The sequence below is a fragment of the Trichogramma pretiosum genome, unplaced genomic scaffold (genome assembly GCF_000599845.2).
Source record: "Trichogramma pretiosum strain Unisexual culture from Peru unplaced genomic scaffold, Tpre_2.0 scaffold5, whole genome shotgun sequence".
NCBI classification, from domain to species: Eukaryota; Metazoa; Arthropoda; class Insecta; order Hymenoptera; family Trichogrammatidae; genus Trichogramma; species Trichogramma pretiosum.
This window is the reverse complement of record NW_019641672.1, coordinates 542,466-564,248: the sequence shown is the minus strand read 5'-3', so window position 1 is coordinate 564,248 and position 21,783 is coordinate 542,466. Positions and strand designations below refer to the sequence as shown.

The window sequence follows — 21,783 nt, the reverse complement described above, 5'->3', positions numbered from 1 at the left end:
ATCAATAGCGTACGAGCTTCTCGTCTCTATTTCGTACAGTATAAAGTCTGAAAGCACGTAATCAATGTGAATGCGATCAATCACTATCGCTTCCGCTCCGCTTCGTTTTCTCCTTCTTCTTCTTCTCCTTCTTTTTTTTTCGTACTTCCCACGATTTTTTTTCCTCTTTTCGTCGCGCAAGCTGCCGACTGCGATATCGTCGGCGTCGTTGGCATCGCGAATGCGCATAGAATGTTTTTCTTCCAGAATACGCAGCGAAGCTCTCTCTCTCTCTCTCTTTCTCTCTCTCTCTCGTGCTCCTCTTTGGGAGCGAGGAATGCGTCTTCCGTTCGTTATCGTTATCGCAACTGATCTGTCTTTGCTTCTTTTCTCTTCCGCCATCTCTCCTTTTTCTCTCTCGCACTCTATCTCTCCTGAGTGCAGAGAAAGAGCGACTATCGCTCCCACCCCGAGTCTATGAAGAGATAATAAGCAGCAGCAGCAGCAAGCTTTAGAATTTTCTTCCTCGGAACCTAGGTAGCTTGTCCCCTTCTTTTTCCTCTCTGTCTCTCTTTCTCTTATTCGCGCAGCTAAAAACACGCGGCAGCGTTGAGCCTCATGAATGCCTAACGAGATATGGTAATCAAACGACGATGAAAGCTTACTCTCGCTTCTCTCGCTCGTGCTACTACGCGCTGCTACTGGGCGCCTGTCACCCCAGAAGCTCTCTTACCCCCGCTTACACTCTACTCTCGCGCTTATACCTTTCAAATATAATCGAGCTGCACACAGCCCCGTCTGATATACTGTACTGGAGCAGCAGCACGCATACAAAAGCGTGTAATGTACACATACAACTCGCGTGACTCGTTTGGGCTCTCTCTTTTACTCTTAAAAAGCATCAACGCTTCATTGTTATATATTTCGTATACATCAATGATGCAGCGAACCAATCGCAGATATTGTACATTCAATACTCGTCGATGTTTAATTAAAAGCAAAAGAAAAGAGTCAAAAATATTCATTGTACGATACGCGTACATGTACGTGGGCGTCAATGTGAATTCACTCACACTATACAACGGCTGAATGTATATGCAGCACGCCCCCTACAAAAGGCGAAATGAACGAAAAAAGTTGCTGCGTATGACCAAAATGCTACACGGCCGCGCGCTTGCGACGTGATGAAAAAGACGAAAATTCGAGTGGGACGTTTGTGGCCTGCGCGCCCAGTCAGCAATTTACAACGGGTGCCAGTGTGCGCGCGCGAGGAGGGGTAGGGGCTGCTGCGGAGGCCGACGAGAAGGGAGAAAGGCGAGTTCGCAAGCTCGCCCGCGCGTGCAACCACACATGAGCTAAAATTGAGAAGTAACGAGGCCGTTGCTGCGCAGACAGAGGGAAAGTGAATGCGGATCTTCGTGCGCGCCGCGACTCCAGTGGGGAAAGGGGCCAGCAGCAGCAGCGAGAGAGATATATGGCAAAGAGAACACTCAAGTGTGGGTCGGTGTGGGTGGGGGCTCAAAATTCGAACGATGGGAAATGCATATTTTTGCATCCACTTAGTGCGCCACGCTCGGCAACCGGCACACCGCACCATGCGTCACGAGTGCGAGAGAGAGAGAGAGAGAGAGAGAGAGAGAGAACTGAGAGTGTCTCTAATTTTCAACGTCAAGCTTATGTGTATGTATGTGTAGCTGTATATTGAAATCCGCTGCAGTGGAAGTAGTGACTCGCACGCTTGGCTTATGCCAGTTGACAACACATACAGAGAAACTATATTCGCCTGCTGGGGAGGCTGCAGCTCTGCGACTGTTTTAATTTTGAGCATGAGCAGCACCAGCGACGATGACGACGTGTCCTTTGGCTTACTTCCCGAGCTCGTTGATTATGAACTCCACAAGCTCGAGACTTGGCTTATTTCTTTTTTGAGCTTTGAGCTGTGTTACAGTTTTGAATGAAATGTTGTGTTTTTTTTTCAAGTCTAACTATCTATTCCATCATTTAATAATTTCTTTATCAACCAGATTTTAAACACCATTTTTTCCCATTTAGTCAGAGAAGCGCTTCCTTCGTCTTGCGTCTGCAAAAATATTATTATTAATCCTTAAGAAACGGTCAATTAAGAAACTTTGTTACCTTTTCTTTTATCCAATTCGCAAAGTAAGACACCCTGGTCAAAACGCTCGGTATCTCCAACGCGCCACATTTTAGAGATGACTTGATGATCCCCACTTGAACGCCGTTTTTATTAACCGCTGGACCTCCGGAATCACCCTGGAATAACACATCAAATGCCTTTAAATTCAATTTTAAATCTCTCAAAAGCTGTTTTTGAGACCTACTCTGCATGAGCTTGCTGTAGGGATTTTTACTCCAGTATAACACATTAAGCTTTTATGTTTTCCAAATTTAGGGCAATGTGAAGAGTCTACCACTTTAATATTAGCCATCAATAAATCTTTCAGTCTCGGGCCTTTGTCCTGATAAATAATACATCTTAATAAAATACCAATCGGTTAATACCATACACAGTGTCATAAAAACAAACTCTTGTTCTTCCCCAGCCGGAAATCGAGAGCCTGGCTCCGGCCTTAGTAACGTGACCGGCCTTTGCTAATTTTACCGGCTGCACGAATTCGTTGAACTCGATATCTTTGTTGACGCGTATCAAAGCGATATCATTGAGCATAGCAGGCTGAAATTTCCCAAAGGATAATACTTATTTACAGTGAATTTCTACTCAGAGTTAAAACTGATGTAAAATTACTTTATTTGGATTATATCTCTCGTGAATGATGGTCGATTCGCTTTCGTAAACTGCTGATTCATTGTGGTTGACTAGCGAATTAGTACCTACAACTACACGGAGCTTATTTTTCCGGAATCTGTGTAAAAATGAGGCATCAATTGCACGATTAATGGCTCAATCGCATAATTTGGAACTTACTTGTTTAGACAATGCGCAGCTGTTAGTACATAACGTTTGCTTATTATTGACCCGCCACAAAAAACTACGACAGTCCCTCGATCAGTGATGCGCTGAATAAATACTTGATATGGAAATTTCCCGATTTCAGCCACAGATCCTTCATGAATTCGATGTTCTGATGCTGTTCATCCGTAATTCGTTTTTATTTTATTTTACTGTTACAATTTCATTATTTCGGTTTTACTTACCTCTAGTAAAATAAGGCAACCAAACTAGAAGAATGCAAATTCTTTGCATGTTTTCAATTTCGATAGTTTTAATAGCTACTATTTTTCATTTTCACCCGAAACTAATCAGAGTATTGAAAAACACGATCTTTTTACGGCGTGATATTTTTTTTGCTAAAGTCGACAGTACTTTATGTATGATTGGCCATTCAAACGAATGACTCGAATCGTGCATGTCATAAACAGACGTCGATATTCCTCTTTAATGACTCAAATATCACGTCAACGCACTTCGTGAGTTTATTCCTTCGTTTCGTGCCACGTAGTGAATTAAAAAAAAAGAAAAAAAAAAGAAAGAAAGAATTTCTTCCATCAAATCTCCACACAACGTGCACGCAACGTAGGAATCAGTTGGCTTTTTATTTCTCTACTTTGAAATCAGTACGATGTATTTTTCGCCCATCGCTTTAATTTCTAACCGCAGCGAATCAAGTGCTGCTCATCTACGCTGAATAGCGCATTCAGCACTGCGCTGCGCTGCGTGCAGTGTTTTTATAGCCTCGGCTTGCAAAACCGAATGTCACGGCTCGTTGCTTGCATTATTCAAAGTCGGCTCGCATATGCGGAGCTCCTCTATCTGCCTCTTTCTCTCTCTGTATATAGATTGAGCTGATGAGCCAAGCGTACAGTGGCAAAAACGCACGAGAAAAAAAGCTTACGAAATTAAGATAATTAGAGTCAATTCTGGTTGAAATTAAAGTTGGAGAATAAGATTACTTCTGTTCTCATTCATCGCTTATCCCTTAACATTGAGCTGAGCTGCTTCTCATCGCCTTTAATACACATATATACGTATATATTCTTGCTCGGGAACTGCAGTGCAGTCTAATCCTCGTTTCCGTCGAGCTTTTACTCATAGCACTCGCACACGAGCTATACCTCTCCTTTTTACTCTTTCTCTCTCTTTCTCCATCTATCTATTTCTTCCAGTGCTCCGAGCCAAGCCTTCTATCTCACTCTTTCTCTCTTCTCGATGGTGCAGGAGCACTAGGGAGAGAAGCTCGAGCTCAAACGATAGACTCTTTAAATTTTCGTATATATACTTCGGTTCGATCGGGTTAAAGATTAATTACGTAATTGAAGTTACGGGACTCGTTGACGAAGCAAAAGTGGCGTGAAACAGAGTTTTCGGTCTATGCGATATCGAAGCTTGCGAACCGCTGCTTGTCTCCTCCTCCTCTTCCTCCTCTCGTGCAATATGCACGGCTTGGCAGCTCTTGAAAATCCCGAGAAGCGATAATATTCCTGTAATTAAACGAGCTTGCGCGCCTTTAGCCCCCGAAGCCAGTGAGATTTTCCTCGCTGGAACAATAATTGTTGCTGAGCTTGAAAACGTCGAACGTACGCGGAGCGACTCGTATGCTCGGCTTGTCACTTTCTCCCTTCTCTTTCTCGCTCGCTCTCTACCAGCATCTAATAGGTTTATTTAATAATTGTAGTGGAAAACGCGTTATACATATTCGAGGAAATTCTCGGGGCTAAATTCGGTGCTCGAGCAGCAGCAGCAGCAGGCCTCGAATCGAAAGTTTACGCTATCACGAAGGAGCAGCACATTATGAGCACAAATACACGTCGAGCTGGATATCGGTTAACTGCGCGGCGAATGTTGAACACGCGCCCTGGTGTGCGTGTGTGTATGTGTCTGTTGGTTTGTGCGCAAGCGAGCGTTTGTCAGAGCCGCTCGCGCACACGCGCAACTACTGCTATACTGTACTATACGCTTGTGCAGCGCGCGCGTTGGGTTAACTTAATTTACTCGAGCTGTTCTCTCTCTCTCTCTCTCTCTCTCTCTCTCTCTCTCTCTCCTGGCCGTTAAGCACACGCGCCCTACATTCCCTTACCCTCTGAGCTGTGTGAGCAAAGGCGCGCGCGTCTGTGTAACAATAACTGCGCAAGATTATTAAAAGCCACTAATTGTTAAAGCTTTAATGCAAACATTATGTTTATTATATAATATTATATATATACTGGAGCTTTGGATATAGTATTGGGTTACATAATTATACGCGTCTCTCTCTGGTTTCTCGTTACAGGTGGACCCGAAAATTCGCGAGGATGCGGGATCGGCTTTCGTGGTACATGGTGTTTTTGATCCTGCCCACGATTCTACTGGCCAGATCGCTCGATAAAGGTAAGTTGGCTGCAATTTAAGCTTGTATTACACACAGCCACCAAGCAATGGTGGTGGTGGTGGTGGCGTAGAAAACGCTCGAGACGAGCGAGAACAAAGGGACTCGAGCACCCGCGTGCCTGGCTCAACACAGAGCAGCGGTGGTGTCGGCTCGACTTTTATATGGTTCAATGGCGAGCTGAGATACACACAAGAGTCTCTCGACGTCGCGAGCGCACCGCACACACGCGTTGAATCTCTGGACCGAGAACGATGACCGCAAAATAACAACTAAGACCGTGGAGCTGCCACGATATCACACAGCTCGTATGTCTATCGTGAATTAAACATGGCTTCGGGTACGCGCTTAGCGCGTCACACGTACACACGACGGCGTGGCAATGATTTTTTAATCAGTTCCATCGCGCGAGCGACAGCACTGGGCTGCTTCGTGCTGGACAAGAAAAAAAAGCAATTCAATGCAAGCCCGCCTTTCGCCCCCCACGTGGCCAACAGTTTTGGATACTTTGGAAGATGAGCTGGGCTTTAGGTATATACACACACACACGTAGCCACCGCCGCCGCCGCCACCACCACCGATGGCCGGTATATTAGCTGCGGGAGTCAGCTCTATCCATCATTTCATATAGCCGCCGCAGAGACGGGACGGCGGTGATCCCTACGGATCCGACGTCGGGAGGCCCGCAGCTCTTATCCCTTATGCTGCACAGGGACGAGCTCACACACACACACACACCCACACACACATGTACACGTAAACACACAGTATATAGCGCTACCGAATGTAAGAAGCTCGAGCTTTCCTTATATGTACGTGGACTTGCGCCATAAATATCCAATACGTATTACGCGCATATATGAGTTTGACCAAGGGCTTGAAGCTTACAAGCGTCGTCTTCGAATGCAATTTTCGCGAGATTCGAGCTTGCGGGCCCGCAATTCGAACGCGCATATGCTCCTCGAGAAAACTCGGCCAGCAGTACCCGAGCTTTCGTATCCACGTATGTGAGCACACACACCCACACACACACACTCACACACACACACATGTGCACGCGCATAATCTCGCAGCTGCACATACGGGCGCTTTCTTGCGAAACGTAACAGCCCGAGTTTACGGCTTCGGAGCAGTAGAATTTAACGCAGCACGCGCTCACTCGCCCACAGACATTATTTATTTATTTACTCGGGTTTTACGCGCGCGCGCTGCAGGCCACGAGACTCTCGTTTTCTCTCTCTCTCTCTCTCTTGCTCCTTCTTCGGCTTGTGGCGCCCGGTATTTTCGCATTCTGCGCGCTCCAAAGTCCAGGAATCAGACTTTATTTATTCACGGTTTAGTCGCGCGCAGACGACGACGACGACGACGACGACGACGACGACGACGACAACGAAGCAGCCGTAGGTACTGCGCTCTATACTAATGCTTGCTTGCGCGCGCGGTTTGTTTCTCAAATAAGCATTACAATCCGAGCTGCCTCAGTCCCCGCTTCTTTACCCCGCATCTCCTGTATATACTTGCAAAGTTAGCCGCGCTCCAATTATTCGTACAGTTCGCTCTCTGGCTTATATGCAAAGTTACCTTTCTCTCTGCCTCTCTCTCTCTCTCTCTTTCTCTCTCGTGCTCACGGTCGTCGGTCGGTAGTGCAGTCCGTTTTCTCTCTGCTACTGTTCTCGCAATGCCCGCTCACTGCTGCTGCTGCTGTATCCAAGAGACAATGTCTTTCTCTTCCATCGCGCATTATGCGCTCGAGGAAAAGAAAAATCAATGCGCTCGCGCGGAGGAAAAAGTTTTTTTGTTTAACGGTGCGGGCTTAATTGAGCCTACGTTTTTATTTTTTTACTCTCTCTCTCTCTCTCTCTCGGATGCATAAAAATATCTCGTCGTATTTTTCTACTCTAAGTATTTTCGACGCTGCGGCACGCGGACCCTTCGAGCCGAATAAAGCAAAGTCTATATACGAAGCTGTTGCTGTACCGCAGCCGCCCTTTAGCCCAGTCAATGGGAAAAAATTTCGAGCGCGATAGCGAGAAACAGCACGGAATGCAAACAACACGGACAGACTTTGCAGCGCTTGCATTTTCTCTTCGCTATATATTCTCGGTGTATAATGCTAAAGTGTATTAAAAAGTTCGATCTGTTTCTATTGTTTGAGGCTGTCAAAAAGTGGTTTTTTCGATTCCTCGAAATTGAAATAAACTCTCTTTGTGGAACGTGTCAATTGTTGGTGAAAAATATATTTTTCAAGCAGTCGAGGTACAATATAATGTTCTTTTTTAAATATTTACTCAGTTTCGATGAAAATGTATTTCAAGCGAGTGTAATTCGATCGATTCAAAAGGAAAACCAATTGTTAAATAGAAATTTTTGGCTTCGAAATTGTATAAATTGATGGAATTGGGATTATTTATTTACTTTTATATGCTTCAGCCTGATACTTTTTCGAACCTGATGTATTGAACTTTATTATTTTTATCTTTACTACTATTATGTGGATGTCGGGTAATGGATGATGTAACTAGGGATTCTCAGGGTTAATCCGTATTTACGTCATATCGTTACAATTTTTTTCACGCCAATAAATTTTCTATAGTCATATTGATTTTTGTATTTCATTCGAAAAACATTCTCTTCGTGAATTAAATTAATGTCATCGACACCTACATGCACGCGTGCATCATGTTGACTCTATGTTTGAAAAATAGTGCGGTATAGGTCATTAGCATCCAGTCTGGAATCGTTTCCATCACCGTCGGACGGTTCATCGCGAAGCTAGCCGAGCAACGTCCACGAGTTCCACATAGCCTTTCTCTCTTGAACGTCAATGAGAATTAGGCAGATTTACTCATTGGTAAATTGGTTGACCAAATGAGAATGAGAATCAGCAGCATCGAGCAGCGCAAACTCACACACTGGATGGACACGAAACAAAAGTGCGTTATATCTAGTTTGCGTGTGTGTATGTGCGCGTGTAGGTAGGTGGATCGGAAACGCGACTAGCGTATACTACACACATTCATAGTACATGCATATACATGAAATAGAGATAGCTTCGGAACGTAAAAGCAGCGATGCGACAATATAGCAGTGGGACGCGCGCTCGCTACGGTGTCGAGCGATACGCGCACCCACCGAGTGGCCATGGGACGTTTGACATCGGCTACACGTCCAACAAACTAGACTACATGTATGTATGAGCGAGTTTATGTGTATGCGTGCGTGCGTGCGTGTATAGGTATACGTGCACGCGAGCAGTGCGGCATTAGCCCGTCGTCCTCATTATGCGCGGATTATTTAGCGGAAGACCGGGAAGGGTAGGAGGAGGAGGAGGAGGAGCAAAAGCAGGACGTTATATACGCTAGATCGCACACGCGCCCCCGTCGTGTATCAGTGCTGCAGCAATAGTAGTAGTAGTAGTAGTAGTAGCAGCAGCTATATAATGGCTCGCTTTGTACGTGCGGTCCGTTAGTCCAACGAGCTGTATCGGAGCTGCCCCTCTCGGTCTCTACTCTTATACGTACACACGTCCGATCGAGCCGCGGTGGCGCCCGCACATACTGCACCGTTTTATGCCGCGCGCTCGTACGTGATTCCAAGACTCGCAGACCTTTGATGTCTCTCTCGCTCTGTCTGTCTCTCCTTTCCTTCTGTCTTTCTCTCCGTCGTACGCACCTACGATAGGACGTGCCCATATATCAATGAAAGCCACATTTTGCTATAGCCACTGATGATGAAAAAACTCCAGATCGATACGAGAACTCAACGATCGCTGCATCATTCCCGATACATATATTGCCGGTGAGGTCGGCCGCCTATCGAGCGCATCATAGCCTCTTGAGCTTCGGCGCACTTCGGTTGCAGGGATGCCTTAATCAGTATAATGAACGCGGTAAATAATTGCAATTGCTCGCGTAGATTATTTAAACGGCTGAGTACGAAACGCAATTTAATTATCTCGGGCTCATAATGCGGAATTCTTGTGCGCCTTTGGCTCTCAAGTTTGTATGTACAGCATACGTACACACATAATACACGCTACGCGCCCTTAGGTGCGTACGCGTATGTGCGTGCGTGTATGTGACGGGAATTAATCTCTTGTGAGAACGTCGCGCACACTTTCGTTCCAATATAATTACACTCCATATTATATTTTGCAATGCGCCAAGCGCTCTTTTGTATGGCTCGCCCCCTCTTGCTCCCAACGTGCATGTACCACAGCTGTGATTTCAAACGCGACGAGATTGAAATTTATAAATACACTTTTATTAATTGCTCGGCCTGATTCGTCGAGCTTGCAGCGCTGGGTACTTTAAAAAACTCACTACACTCGAATTGAATTACGCTTATACTTACGCGCATCGCGTGCTGTTTGCTCAGTCGTTCATTTTAATTTTTTTTTTTTTTTTTTTTTTTGCCAGGATCACTGAGAAAAATAAAAAGCCTCGAGCCGTGCGTATAGGTAAAGCAAGCGCCCGGCAATCGATATATCCTATTTCTCTGTTTTGTTTGTCTGCCAATATATATAAGTCTGTGTGTGTATGTGCAACACGTATACAATACAGCACGTGCATACGTGCGCGCAGTGCAGCACCGGCAGACACTTTGGAGCGCGCGATCATTATCACGTGCAAGGTGAATTGGAAAAATGCAATATAATTGATACGAGGGCGAAAACGAGTGGTTTATCGTTTTTGGCTGGGATTTTGCTGCCGCGCCGCCTGCAAAGTGTGTCGCATCGAGCCTTCTCTCTCTCTCTCTCTCTCTCTAGCGCGTTCGCAGTGTTCGATTGCTTGTTTCAGCCTTTTCCTGCGGAGTGCAAAGCCGTGCTCTACATTATTGCTGATACTTGCACCCACACACTTACACACCAATGCGCAGCTTCATGCACACACATATATTCACGAAAGGGAGAGAGAGAGAGAAAGATCGGAAACGCGAACAGTTATCTCGAAAACAGTTTATTATCCATTGAAGCAAGCTGCACGACGCGCATTTATGTAGATGCTACTGCTGCTGCTGCTGCCGTCGACCTGCACTGTAAATTTTAAGCTTCTATTCGAGAAAGGGAGAGCAGTTCGAGCTTGTTTAAAAAATGTTTTCATTCCTGAGATAATTTTATCCATTACGATTACCTCTGCAGCTAAATTGAATCGAATGCTAATAACCGTATCTATTGCGCGCGCGAGTTGCAGCTGCAGCTGCATCTTTCAGGTCATATAAATATATGAGATATAAAATTTTGCGAATGCACGACCCTGCAGCCACGAGGGTCGTCCCTCTCTCTATCTTTTGCATCGAATAGAAATTATGCACGATCGAGTGCACTTAATTACCATAGCCCGCAAATAGAGAATCGAGATTGATTTTTTTTTTTTCGAGAATATACGATGGAGCTTGCACTATTCGAGCAACACTAAACTTGCATAAAGATGTAGAGGTGGCTTTATATACGTATATAACACGATATACAGGGCATACGTGTGTATAGAGGCATTGGCAACCTTGGCTGACCTTTCGTTGACCCGAACTCCTCGGCCGATATCGCGTCTTACTCTATATAGTCGTCTCTGTAGGGCTTGACCATCGGTTGTGCATCTCTCTGGAGTAGAGCGAGTAAAGGAGTATATAGGAGTATAGAGAATGGAGAGGGATAGAGAAGTGCTGCTGTTGCCGCGTGCGTACGTGATCCAGCTACTGCAGCCACAGTCCTGGCCGTACAATTAGGCTAAAGGGGATCGTTTCGTCTTTCTCTGTCTCACTCAATAGAAGTTTACCAAGCGCCACTTCATACGTACAGTGGATTCACTTTAGTATTGCGAGGAGAGAGCCAATTGTTGTGTACGACTCTAATTGCTGTTTATTGCTGTGATACAACGCGCGCGCGCGAGGATCGCTTCCTTTTTCGACCTATTTTGAGCTGCAGTCGTGTATAGTGCGCGCTGTATAAGCCCGAAACTAACTTTTTTCGAGTATCGTATATGCCGATTGACGCGTGCTCGTCAAGTAACAAATTGACCACTATCAATTCCCATTAGCGTAACAGTTTTCTATAGGTTTCGGCGTATATAGAGCGGGGGTGGCGATCAAGACCATTCGGTTCGATTTAGCCCGAAAAATAAAGCTGGTCGATTCGCGAGCGAACTGAAATTTTATCGATATAATAATAATAAAAATGAACGGAAAGCAACTTTGGCCGCAGCTGCGCACAGGAAAAAGAAGCGCGAAAATAATTCCTTGAAATCCATGTAAGTGGCACTGCTATGGGCTATATCTATATAATGTAACGAGCAACTATATACAACGGGCAAAAACGTTGGTGGCTGCTTTTCCGCCCTCCTTCCTTTCCGTCAAACACTGCAGAGGGTTAAGCGCCGTTGAAATATCTAAAAGTATGTAAGAGGGCCGCCTGCACGCGCGCGCGCTCGACAAAACTAAAGCATCGTTGTCGTCTACGTCGTCGTCGTTGTCGAGGGGGTTGCAAAAAAAAGTTGCGAATGAAAGCAGCCTGAACCTGAGAGAGAGAGAGAGAGAGAGAGCCGAGTAGGCGAGCTAGGGCTTGTATCATAAGAAGCGCATTATAACAAAAAAAAAACACAAGTGGATACGGCGAAAATTTTCTCTTTTCTGTTTTTCAGCTCGCAAAAGCTTGAACTGTATCTGCGAGCTATATCTACTTAAACGCGTATATAATAAGTAACACGATAGCTCTCTCGCGTTTAACATCATCTCTCTTCTCTCTTCTCTCTGTTCGTCTGCCTCTCGACTTATTGATTTGTACTCGTCGTCGCTCGCGATATAATATATAAGAGCTCCCGGAATATATAGCGGTGAGTTGATGCGCACCGTGTGAATTGCGAGCGCAAATAAAAAGTACGAGACCTTTACGCTCCCTTTCCTCTCCACAGCTATCTCCCACTCTTTCTTGCATGCACGTATCTCTCTTGCGACGCGTATATATATTCCCTCTGCCCCCTTTGGATTTTTTAAAGCACACCGGGCCCCATTGTTCTTTAAAAGAAACAAAAGCCAGGTAGCTTATATAGACGCGCGGTGCCGTCAAACCACCACTGTGCGCGCGCAACGCTGGCGGTAGGTATAAGCATTCAAAAAGCAGCAGTGTAGCTCGGCTCTGTGTGCACACGCACGGGCCGCTTGTGCTGTACGAGCTTACATATTTCTCTTCTTTGCCGCTGTACACGCTTTTGGCATGTACTACTTATACGAATGTCTATCTCTCTTTTTCACGAAACCTTACGAAAAAGCTCCTAGTCCCTCAGTCTCGAGGAAATAAATATTTATATCTATTCCCTGTCCTTGTCTCTCTCTCTCTCTTCTCGCTCGAGCTGTCTGTCTGGAAGCGAATGCGTATAAATGTATGCATATAAGAGGGGGTGGCACGCGATAAAACGATCGCAAGAAAGGAAAAAGCTCCCATACAATTACCGTTTCTCGGCTTTTGTGCTCTCACTCTCTCGTGCGGAATCGCGATATGTGTGCAATACTTGTACTCTTGCTGGAGCGAGAGAGAGAGAGAGAGAGAGAGAGAGAGAGAGAGCTGGTAGTAACGGTGTGACTTACGTAGCACCGAAGCTCTCTCCTCAAGAATGCGTACTATATGTATTTGGTCGTATGGGTGTGTGTTTATATAGGAAACCTCGAGAGCTGCAGCACATCCGGCTGCGGACTCGGACCACGGAATTCTATTGCGCTCGCGTATTTGTACAAACGACATACACGCAGGGTCCAATTATACAGTGTACATACGTATAATAGCCGTGGAGCGTAGGACAGGCTACGTCGCTCCAAAAAGGCCAGGCATTTTTTGCCTTCCTCCTCCTACCTGCCGCGTATACATACACGCAGTTATTAGTGTTTATATGCATGCCGCGCCGTGTGTGTACGTGCAACGTCGAGTTGCAGCCTTTTTTGTCGTATATTTATATTATACGAGTGCTGTAGCGCGTAGCTCGCTCGCTCGTCGACGCAGCTCGAGCTAGCTCATGCCCGAGCGATTTTCGAGATTACAGCGAGAGCAAAATCAATTTGTCGTCGCGATTATTTTTAATTGAGTCTCTGTGTAATCGGCGCGCGGATATCGAGAGCAGCGTGCATGCAGCAGCTGCAGCAGCAACGAATTTCTATTAAAAGCATTTTAGGCCAACGAGTCGAGATTTTCTTCATCGGCTGCAGGGCGAGGAACTCGCGCTCGCATTGGATCGATAATATTTTGCGCGGGCGTTCGTCTGTGTGTGCGTGTATGTTAACAACGTAGATATTGCAGTTGGATTCTCAATACGCGAGCATAAAATTTATTACGACGGCGAATCAAATTCAAACAGTGGCATATTCGAGTGCGAGGCGCGCGGCAGTAGCAGTAGTAGTTAGTAGCAGTGCAGCTTACAGGGAGCAGAAAAGCCGATTTAACTTTTCGACGGTGATAATAGATTTGGAGATGTTACATTAGACATTCTCGCTTCGCTCCTAGAATACATACGCGTATAAGAGGATAAATGTATGCGCTCGAGCCTCGGCAGTTTGTGAACTCTACATAGCCGCGCGTTGCGTATATGTATAATAAACGCACGCGAGCCAACACACACACGCACAAAAGGAATTTTAGCAAGACGTATTATCAGATGAACAAGTTGAGTTAGACAAGTCGCGCGCACAAGAAGTGAGACGAGGTAGCAGCAGCAGCTAGAGACGCAGAAAGGATATAACGAGCAGCGCCAATGACAATGACGATACTCCGGGGCTGTGCAGGCGGATATATACTTATATACGTATTATATGTGTAACCCGGAAACTTCTTCTTCTCAACCAAACTCGTATAGCTCTGCACTCCTCGCACCCAACCCAACACTCGCTCAGCTCAGCTCAGCTTTCTCTCTCTCTATTTGCATTTTCAACGCGCGCCAACTATTTACTGAACTGCCTTTTATATAACGTGCGCGCACGCGAGTTAGCACCGCTACTGCTGCACAGTAGTCAGCCAGCTCTACGGTATATGAATTTTCCAGTGAGAAAAGTATTTTACGACCCGTTCCCTGACTCGTCTCTTCGTGCATTTATGCATGCTTCTACGTGTGTGTAAGTGCATGTGTGTCTGCGAGAGAGAAAGAGAGGCGCTGTACAGGCGCGTTTACGTATACGTGTATTCGTGTTTTTGAATGTCCAATGTGACGCGCGCGTGGCACAGAAAAAGATTTGCACCGAGAGCCGAGCTCTGGAGTTGCTGTAGCGAACAATTTTTAAGGTGCGATATGTAGGTCGCCCCAAGCCAAAAAAGCTCGGCGCGCCTGCATTTATACATGCAGCCCCGGAGTGTGTTTATACGTAAAGCCGAGGCATAATATTTATGACGGATCGAATTTCCGTCGAAAATCGTTCATATTTATGTACGCGGCGCTTAGAGCCTCGGCACGAGCTTGAAACGCGCGAGACTTTGAAATAATACAAAAAAAAGGATCCCAATTATCAAAATGTACGTGCAGCGAGATGCAAGTGTAGCGAGCAGCTTCGTTCTCGAGAGAGGATTAAACTGTACGCGTACACGCACACAGCCGCGCTCACGCGCTTATATTATAGAGCTTTAATTAAAAGTTCAGTTAGTAATCTTGTTCGGAGGAGGCTGCGACAGATTACAAGTGACTACCCGAGTAATAAGTTTTGCAGGACACGCACAATGCGCATATGCACACGTGTGCACGATTTCCAGGCTCAACGTGTGTGTGTGTGTGTGTGTACACACGCAAACAAGCGATCGAGTTAGCTTCATAGTTTTATTGAATTCCTAAACTTTTTCCTGAAAAATATTTGAAAAATGTTATTACGCTCGTATATAGTTGTGCAATGCGACCGAATAAATGCAGATCAGAATATCGCAGCTTGGATTTCTATTTACCACTTGCATACGATATACAAGCACACACATACATGTGTACGCTCACACGCGTGTAATTGAAAGCTCCGAGAATAGCAGCAGTCGGCAGTCCACGCGCGTTCTCTATTGAAAAGCATGATATACCCAGGCGCGAGTCGTAAGAGTGGGGCAATAACAAACTCCGGAGAAAGATGTGTGCCGTGCAAACTGCATGCGTGCGTATATCCATTCACTCACTCGCTCGCTCAGCTCGCTAACACGTATAATATACTCGGATACTGCACATTGATGTGTGTGTGTGTGTGTGTGCGCGCGCGCGAGTGTATAATAGAATGGAGTAAAGAAACGGGCATTTCGCAAAAAGAGATTTAACTGGAATAACTGCACGGCTGAGCGCGCCCAGAGCAGAGCCTGAGTAAGGCTGTATAGCAAGCGCGATGCATATAGGTGTATACAAATCGATATTTTCCATACACGCATACACCCACTCACATCCACGATAGAGAAAGAGTAAAGCTTGTCTCGATGGGCGACTGTAATTTGGCGCGTACTTTTTGAACGAGGCCCTGCACGCAGCCCCTTAGTACTTATCCTATATGCATACAGCAGAAAGTAGAGAGAGAGAGAAAGCACAAACACAGGTAGGGGCAGTGTAAAATACACGTATACGTAATACCCATGAATAGCGAGGAAAATGAGAGCTTGCGCGCAACCTATCATCAGAAAAGGAGGTATTGCACTTGACTATACAGGTGCTCGCGCAGCACCGCAGCTGCAGGGCTCGCCGCGCGTCTAGTACTAGTCCGCGCGTTTTACATGCAAGCCTATGATAGCGTATACTTTTGAACTTGACGAGTTTTTCATTAAAATCGTTACGGAAGCTCGCGTATAAATAACGCCTGGCTGTAAGCTCGGGCGATTTTGCGCGAAACGATAGTACGCGCTGCCAGCCGGTCGATCTGTATATTTACGCTCGCGACTTTTTTTACACTTTGTTCATAGCCTGTACCAAGAAAAACGTATGCGACAGCGTGTTGCACTCGTCGATCGCGTTACAACGTAAATACTCTTTGTCGCGTAGCGCATGTAACATTCGTGGCTGTACAGTGTACACATTGTACATAGTCGATTTCTGCAGGGAAAGAAGGGGGGAAAAAAACAAGAAAGAGGAAAAGTAGCGATATTTACGAGTTAGATAAAACTCGATACAGCTGTGAGGTGATCGAGCTGTAATCGAACAAGTTGAAAGCGTAAAAAGCGTCACTGGTTGCAATTCAGCAGTTGTGCGTAAGAGCACGCAGACGATGATCGGCAACGGTGGCGAAGTACCAACATTTTTTATTTTGTTATTTTTTTTTTTACATGAAATTTATCATGGCCCATTGTGTAGGGTAGAGAATTCTGGCAAAACAAAGAATAAATCAGAGAATAAAATTAGTGTAACTGATTTTTCCTTATTTCAAGATCATCTACACGAAAATCTATGAAAGTTTAATCATACACCTTACTTGAACTGAAAAAATTAACAAAAATATTCAATTATATACTCAAATTGAAATATTTTGATTGAAAATTAATGTTTCAATACTGATTTAGTTTTTGTTTTAGTTGTTTAAAACATGTATAAAAACTCAATCATAATTAAAACCAACATTTACCACTAGATGGCGAGTACCTTTATCCGTAAATCTGCAAGTGGCAAAGTCAAAATGATTACATATAACCGGACTTGGCATGACATTAATAATCACAATTTGAAATATACGTAAAAATACGTTTTTTTCGTTAAATTTGCATTTTTTTTATGGTAAATTGTTAATTTAGACTAGTTCTAGCTCCACTGTGGGAATAAGCACCCTCAGAAACATATATGATATTTTGCAACCGTTTAATAGTACCACTGACTCACGAAAAAATGTATCTAGAAAAATTAAAAAATTTTCTAGCGTACAATTTTGCAGAAATAGTTTCTTGTATACGAGTCCAGTCGAGCGAAGATAATTTTTTTTATCTATACGTACGTATATCCATTCTGTACGATTTAATCGGAATATCGGTCCACCCGCGCGCTGCCTGGTATTCAAATATTATTGCTGCTGCTGTTGCTGCTCTCAGCGTTATATGTGTGTATACGTACGCGCTCAAACACGCGGAGCATATACAAGCAAACTCGTTATTGAAATCTAAATTAAGCGATTAAGGATATAATCTATAGCCAAGCCAGTCGCTGCACGGGTATTACCGAATTATTTAGTTCGCTCTCTTTTTTTATACGCCAAAAAGTTATTGGCTTTCGAGTTTTTCCGAGCGAATCCGTATAATTGTGTCTCTGGGGTAAACGAAATGAATATGCGCGCGGATTCGTGTCATGTCAGAGAGAGAATCCTCGAAAAACGAATTTGAAGCTAATAACTCATTAGTTTACGAACGAAATGGTAACAAAAGTAGATATTTTTGCATACTGTAATACCCACTCGTTCGGTACCTTTCGACGATGTATTTTCAATCGAATATTTATTTCACACCCGCAATACGCGAGTCCTTCATTGTATATTCTTATCATTGCACGTGCCGATCGGGGGATATTTTAGCAAAATTTCAGCGAATTGAAATAATTCAAAGGCAGCTGCACAGTGCTCCCACGGCGATATTATACAGAATAAAAATAGCGTCGGTTCGGGAGCTTAGGTAAAACGCGCGAGTTCATTGTATATAGCTGTCGATTGTGGTTTAGCACAAATATATAAAAGTTATAACGTGTCAATATAGGAAAGCGGGCGATGCGCAGCTAGCTCTCCCTCTCGCTCTCTATGCCTCATTTTCTGCGGTCTCGCCTGGCGATTCTCGATAAGTACTGTTTTCATAAAAATTGCACGTATATATACGCCCGCGTTTTATTGTAAAACGTCCGCCTACATATTTCACGGTATTTAGCCGCGATGCGCGCGCGCGAGTTCTGCCGCAAGCTCGCGCGCGTCCTCGAGTGTGTACTTCATATATCGCGCGCACTCTCGCTCTCGTACCTCGAGCTGCGATGCAATTCGCCGCTGAGGTAGGGGCGAGAGAAAATTTCTTTCGCTACATTTACGCGTGCTATACCTATATACGTAATCAAAAATTTAATCTTGTTCTTTAACATCGTCTCTCTCCCACTCTCTCGCATTTACATAATTCGAGTGTCTCTGGGTATGAAACTCGAGAGTGCAGTGTGCGCGCGAACGCGTGAAGCTCCCCGAGCTTCAATTTTTCCTCCTTTTTTTCCGTGTAATTTCGCCCACGCGAGTGTGAAATATAAGGGAAAAAATCCAAGCGAGAAATTTTCCCCGAGAATCTCGAGTATGAGCTGAAGATGCTGCTGCTGCTGCTGCTGTTACTGCTGCCGCCGCCATCGCATCGCCGCCTCCCGTATGATAAATATATCGAACATCCCCCAACGAAACATCTTTTTCTCTTCCTTTGCTCCGCACCGCGTGTATATGTATGCACACGTCTCTTTCTCCATTTTTCGATCGAAATATATACACGGGCTCACAGACACGAGCGCTTGGGTTTGTGTATACGCGAAACGGAACTATGCTAGATTTTTTCTCCGCTTTTGCAGCTCCATATATTTATATACACACAGCTACGAGGTTGTGCGGCGTTATCAGATTCCGTGTCGTTTATCAGAATCTCAACACTTGCACAAAAATACACATCGTACATGACGAGTAGCACGTAGATATACAGTGACAACAACAACAAAAACGAAAAGAAGGAAGATGATGTAAAAAAACACAACTCGAGATATTCGCCCATAGCATCGGCTAAACTATACGTTGTTATACATTGTAGGCGCGCTATGTTACTACGTGTATACATCAGTTTCGTCATATTTATAAATATATTTATTCGCGCGCCATAACGTGTATAAACGTAAAAACAGCTCGAGCTTGCAAAATACAACGGCGTAACGCGCGCATATATATTTCGAGAAGAGCTAGCGGACACGCGAAGATACGTGTCTTGGCGCGGTGATGGGGCGCAGCTCTGCCATGTTATATATAACGTAATATAAGATAGATGATAAAATTACCCTAGATGACGAAGATGGGAGAGCTCGAGGACGTAAAGCTTACTTACTCGCACCCGCTACAATATACATGTAGCAGCTAACACGCGTACATGTATATACGGCAGTGCTATATAGTCGTGTATACGTGTGTATGTGTGTGGGTGTGTAGAGTGTATACTGGTGCGCATCGACCTCTGGCGAAATGTTCGCTCGCTCGGCTGACTATTACTACCTTTTGCCCCGTACTCTCTCTCTCTCTCTCTCTCTCTCTCTCACTGTCACCATGAGTGCTAGCTGCAGCCAGTCTCTCAGACCGTGACGATATTGCCCTACAGATACAGCCGCCGCCCCCTAGCCATCCCAGCCCTTCGCCTCGCGCTCACACGTACACTCGATCTATCTCATCTTTCTCTCCTCTTCTTTTTATGTTGTTACCCATACTATATAGCCTGGTAGGTGCTTTATACAGCATCCGCTCCGACGAAAGTGAGAGAGGGATGGAGAAAATATATATCTATATGTGAAGTTACGTCTCGAGCTCGTGCCATTAAACGTGTTACATAAACTAGATCGTGCAGGAGCAATTAACAGTTTATATCGTTAATAAATACACAACCTTTATCAGCAGACGCGCACACATATAACATAGACACGTGTGTGTGTGCTCAGACAAGCGATCGGATGTATAATACACGTATATGTGCGCAGCTTAAACATGTAAGATATACACGTATTGCCAGCTGTTACTCCGTTGCTGTATTATATGTGTGTGTGCGAGTGTGTGTACATACGAAGCGATCCTCCCTGCCAGATGCGTATACTTCCTTGGGCTGTGAGCTTGCGCGCGCGCGCGAATACATACGATATCTCTCATGAATATTATCCTCTTATGTGTGTACGCGCGCGCGATACGTCTATCATGTCGTTAAATACGTACGGATACACGGCGCACCGGCGCGTCCAAGTAAACAAATAAATATTAAATTCACGCGGCGCGTATCTATATAATGCGCATTCGTAGCGAGGCGCGCGCGTACGTGAGCTGTGCGCGAAATCCAATTCAAAGCTAAACTTCGACCCGAATATAATATGGGACTCTACGCGAGCACATATTATATACGAGCACAGACGGATTTTGATGAATTTATACACGAGTGCATGGACTATGCGCGTGCATATACATATAAATACGCCACAGGTAGAGATATAGAAAAGAGGGAGAGACACGTTACAGCGACGAGCCATTCGGAAAGTTGCGATGCGCGTGGGGCCGTGTAAAACGTACATAGCGAACGCGCCGGGCGCAGAGCAACTGTACTAGTGCTAGCGCACTGCTGTGCTGCGCGAGACCGATGACACGAGACGACGAACGCGCGTACACCTCGTGCCCGGCCACGTGTATGTAGTACGTTTGCGACGAGGTAGCGCGTGTGTGTGATTGTTTCGAGCAACGCTCTCGAGGGCATGTGTATAGTTGCGTATGTGTATAAAGGTAGAAAGGGGAAGGACGTGTGCGCGCAAAACGGCAAAAAAAGTTCGCAAACTCGCCCAAGCTCGTGTCATGGAAATGACGTTTCGCTGTATCCCGAGGAGCGTAAGCACAGCGGCAACAGCAACTCCAACCTGTATACACGTATACAATACGTACGAGCTTGCAAGCTCGCCTATATACATATACAGTGTATGTAGTACAGACGTATGGTATACGATATCTAAATGTTTACGACGCGTATCGTCGTTTACGTGCGCGCATATATACGTGTATGTGAATAGTTGCGCGCTGGAAAATGTCGATGAATCCGCTCGCGTGCAACTTTCGAAGGCTCGCGAATCGAAATATATGTACGAGCTAGCATACATTCATGCAGACGTTACACGTGTAAATACGTAGCGCCTGTAACTCCTCCAAACTTTCCAATGAACTGTACGCGTGACTTTGATTTTCGGTTATTTCGCAAGATTTGACATTTTAATTGTCGCGCGCACCCTTTCCTCTCTCCCTCTCGCTTGCGTTTGAATAATGCATTTCCGCTCGCCGATCGTCGCTGTACACAGCACAGAACTTTGCCAAATGAATCAGGCTTGGGGATGTCGCATGCGCGCGCGCGCGCTTACGACGTACTCTGCCACTATAAAGCATAATATACGCGTCCCGACATCAAAGGGAATTATTAATTAAGCCCGATTAATAATTGATTATTAGGCCAAAGCAGCTGCACGTGCGCCACCTCTCTCACCGCCGAGCTCTGCTGTAGTCTGTCGGATAGTCTACCCTATGTACAGGTCGTTTGTACACCATGTAGCACGAGCGCGCCCGTAATTATTAAATAAGTATTTTCGAGCAAATCGTTTTAGGTGTCAAATTAAATATGAAAAACGATATATCTTTATTCAACGTTTGTTATACCCTCCCGTGCTATCGCTTTTTTTTTGTTCTCCATTTTATTTTAGAGGTGTAAATCTCGGTTAAACATTGAAAAAATCTACTTTTCGCTTGCACCGGCCCGTTTTATATCTTTTAT

At 45.0% G+C, this 21,783-nt stretch overlaps 2 protein-coding genes across 2 annotated transcripts in view; one reads left to right on the top strand and one right to left on the bottom strand.

Moving 5' to 3' along the window:
• The window catches only part of LOC106650587 (zwei Ig domain protein zig-8-like), a 142,500-nt gene that overhangs the window by 73,101 nt on the left and 47,616 nt on the right, over positions 1-21,783 (top strand). The window contains exon 2 of the mRNA XM_014368696.2: positions 5,229-5,326. Within this exon, the coding sequence (XP_014224182.1) occupies positions 5,251-5,326 (76 nt within the window). The 5' untranslated portion in view covers positions 5,229-5,250. The remainder of the gene's footprint in view (positions 1-5,228; positions 5,327-21,783) is intronic.
• On the bottom strand, positions 1,961-3,205 carry LOC106650271 (chymotrypsin-2-like). The gene is made up of 7 exons (XM_014368199.1): positions 3,157-3,205; positions 2,927-3,089; positions 2,747-2,864; positions 2,528-2,674; positions 2,322-2,459; positions 2,116-2,253; positions 1,961-2,059 (listed from the first exon to the last, which is right to left on the bottom strand). Exons 1-7 carry the CDS (start codon positions 3,203-3,205, stop codon positions 1,961-1,963), a joined length of 852 nt encoding a protein of 283 aa, XP_014223685.1.

What these genes read in the sequence shown, in the direction of transcription:
- LOC106650271 (XM_014368199.1), bottom strand. Translation starts at nt 3,205, where the DNA reads ATGCAAAGAATTTGCATTCTTCTAGTTTGGTTGCCTTATTTTACTAGA. An exon ending in GTTGCCTTATTTTACTAGAG is followed by an intron (nt 3,090 to 3,156) that starts GTAAGTAAAACC and finishes ACGGATGAACAG; the next exon opens with CATCAGAACATCGAATTCAT. An exon ending in CCGGCTGGGGAAGAACAAGA is followed by an intron (nt 2,460 to 2,527) that starts GTTTGTTTTTAT and finishes ATTATTTATCAG; the next exon opens with GACAAAGGCCCGAGACTGAA.